The sequence below is a fragment of the Dama dama genome, chromosome 10 (assembly GCF_033118175.1).
Source record: "Dama dama isolate Ldn47 chromosome 10, ASM3311817v1, whole genome shotgun sequence".
Classification (NCBI taxonomy): domain Eukaryota; kingdom Metazoa; phylum Chordata; class Mammalia; order Artiodactyla; family Cervidae; genus Dama; species Dama dama.
The window spans coordinates 28,286,243-28,288,727 of NC_083690.1; the positions used below are offsets into that span (position 1 = coordinate 28,286,243).

At 52.4% G+C, this 2,485-nt stretch overlaps 1 protein-coding gene across 1 annotated transcript; it reads right to left on the reverse strand.

Annotated features, from left to right (window-relative positions):
- Window positions 1-867: 867 nt before the first annotated feature.
- LOC133063663 (cytochrome c oxidase subunit 6A2, mitochondrial) lies at window positions 868-1,469 on the reverse strand. Its single transcript, XM_061153305.1, has 3 exons — window positions 1,373-1,469; window positions 1,092-1,228; window positions 868-995 (listed from the first exon to the last, which is right to left on the reverse strand). Exons 1-3 carry the CDS (start codon window positions 1,443-1,445, stop codon window positions 912-914), a joined length of 294 nt encoding a protein of 97 aa, XP_061009288.1. The 5' UTR covers window positions 1,446-1,469; the 3' UTR covers window positions 868-911.
- Window positions 1,470-2,485: the final 1,016 nt, after the last annotated feature.

The following is a 2,485-nucleotide window of genomic DNA, read 5'->3' on the forward strand; positions in this document are numbered from 1 at the left end:
CTATGCCGTAAGGAAGAGCTCTAATCCGGGAACCTCAGCGCTGTTCTAGGCGGGTGGGGCTGCTCGTGAATAGAGATGTTTTCTTACTCTCTCAGTTGATTGGGACCTGTGAGCATAAGCACACTGTAAGCAGTGTTAGGAGGCCAAAAGTAGTTCTGTTTGTGTGTGTGTGTGTGTTGGTCATGGGTTTCCGCTCAGGCTCCCTGGTAACGACAAGTGAGCTGACTGTTCTAGAAGGTGAAAGAAATATCCAGAGCTTGAACCCTTGAATGGGGTCCCCTGAAGCTAGGAGAACCACACTTCCAGAAAGGGAGCATCTAACATCCCCCAAATAATACAGAAGACCCGTGAATGATGGTGTAGAGCATGACTGAAATATTCCAAATCCAGAATTAGCTCATGAAGCCTCTCATGCAGGGCTGTAGATCTGTGTTTGAAATCACTGTTGTCTCCACACAGCGGGAACTCAGAGAGGCCCTCAGGGCATGTCAGGCAACCGTGTGGTACTTCAGGGCCTGCAGCCCGGAGGTCCCACCCGGCCTCTGTGAGCTGCCTGAATTTCAGTCATTTTATCTCTGAGCATCTCAAATTCCTCCTCTGGAGAAAAGAGAACCGAAATTATACCTTGCTTCCAGGGTTATCATGAGAAATCAGTGTATGTGAAAGCCTTTTACAACCTAGAGCCCTAATTAGGAATAGGTGAAAGGGCAGGGGCTGTCTCCTACCTGTCCATCAGGGATGCTCTCTCGAATCCCTCCGGAGTCAGGATCTCGGGAAGAGCACGTGGAGCACCCACTGCACTGTGCGCATGCGCCCAGCTCGAACCAGCTCCGCCCCGCCCCGTGGTCCCCAAGGAGCCGCGGACACACAGCTTCCACAATTTTATTGTGTCTGGGGGCATCAGCCAAGCCTCAAGGCTTTTCATAACCCGTGGGCAGAGGGTTGACCCGGGGATTGTGGAAAAAAGTGTGGTTGCCGTCTCCCCAGGAGAAGGGCTGTGGAGAGAGAGGGAAGGGGAGCGAGATGTCAGTCTGGGGGTCCCCCATCCCCTGGCTCAGCCGCCTGCGCGCGTCCGCAAGGGGTCGGTGTACCTTGGTGCGGATCCGGAGGTGATGGTAGGGGATGAACGCCGGGCGCTCGCGGTGGCCCGAGTGGAGCCAGGAGTTGAGGGTGCAGAGGGCCACGCTCGGGAGCGCCAGCCCGAAGGTCAGGAAGCGCCAGGTGCGGGCTGCAGCGGAGGGTGGGGGAGGAAGGCAGGGGTGAGAGAGAGATAGGGGGAGGCCTGGACCCTGGAAGGCCCCAGGGGCAGGGGGTGGGGGGAACCGAGGGACAAGGTCAGGAAGCCACAGGGTCAGGCCCCAGCTGCACTCACCTCCTGTCCCGCCATGGTCTCCCTTGGCCGCACTGGCCAAGCCCCGACTCAAGGACCTCAGAGGCAAAGCCATGTCGGTGGCAGAAGCTGGGGACAAGGCCGCTGTCCTTTCCTTCTCCTTCAGCGAGGCCTCGGATCCCCTCCCCTCTGTTCCTGCCAATCACCTGTTGAGTCCCTTGCATGGGCGGCTATTTTTAGGGGCTTTCTATATTTAAAATGAGGCCTGGCTGGCAAGAGGTCTTTCTCTCCAGGCAGCTTGCTCTACTATGCCTCTCATTTTGGTAAGGGGACATTTAAAGTACAATATGCCCTTCTTTTTATAGTTGGAGGGAATTAATTTTGCTCAATACTGTGGACCCAGTGATTGGCACACAGTAGGCCTTTAATAAATATTTGGAGAATGAATGCAGTGTCCTTTTGAATCTCAGGTTTTTTCAGGTGTATACTGTATAGTAATTTGTACCTTAAATGATCTCAGTGAAGTTTAAATAAAGTAACAGACAAAGTTTTAGTAACTTGTTGAACAGTTAGATGTTATATATAATATTGCTAAATTATTCTGGGGCCCTCACTGAGCTATAATGGAATTCTTCCTACAGTCGCTTTTTCCCAGTTGGACTTTGGAACTGCTACTGAGAAGACAGGGCCCTATTTCAGTTACAGTTACTTGATTTCTTTGTCCACATGCAGTCCAACTCTTAAACTCCCTCCCTACTCAAGATTATGGCTCTTGGTAAAAACAAAAATGAAGAGGAGTATTTTTACCCGAAAAGGTCCGAGGTGCCTCTCTCTCCCCTCAGAGTTTTGCTGGTCATCACCAAACAATTCCCTGGGGATTCCCATCCCTTAGTCTCACCCTGCAAGATCCCACTAAGAGCTTTTCTGTCTGGTGCTTGGCCAACGGCCCAAGGGCTGCTAGCATCCTCTGCTGTTGTCGCCCTCTTGTGGCACACATGCTCAAGTACACCTACTGCAGAAAGGGATGAGACCATCCCGGCAATTTGTGATAATCTCATTACTACAGACAGAGAAGGCAATGGCAACCCACTCCAGTACTCTTGCCTGGAAAATCCCATGGACAGAGGAGCCTGGTAGGCTGCAGTCCATGGGGTC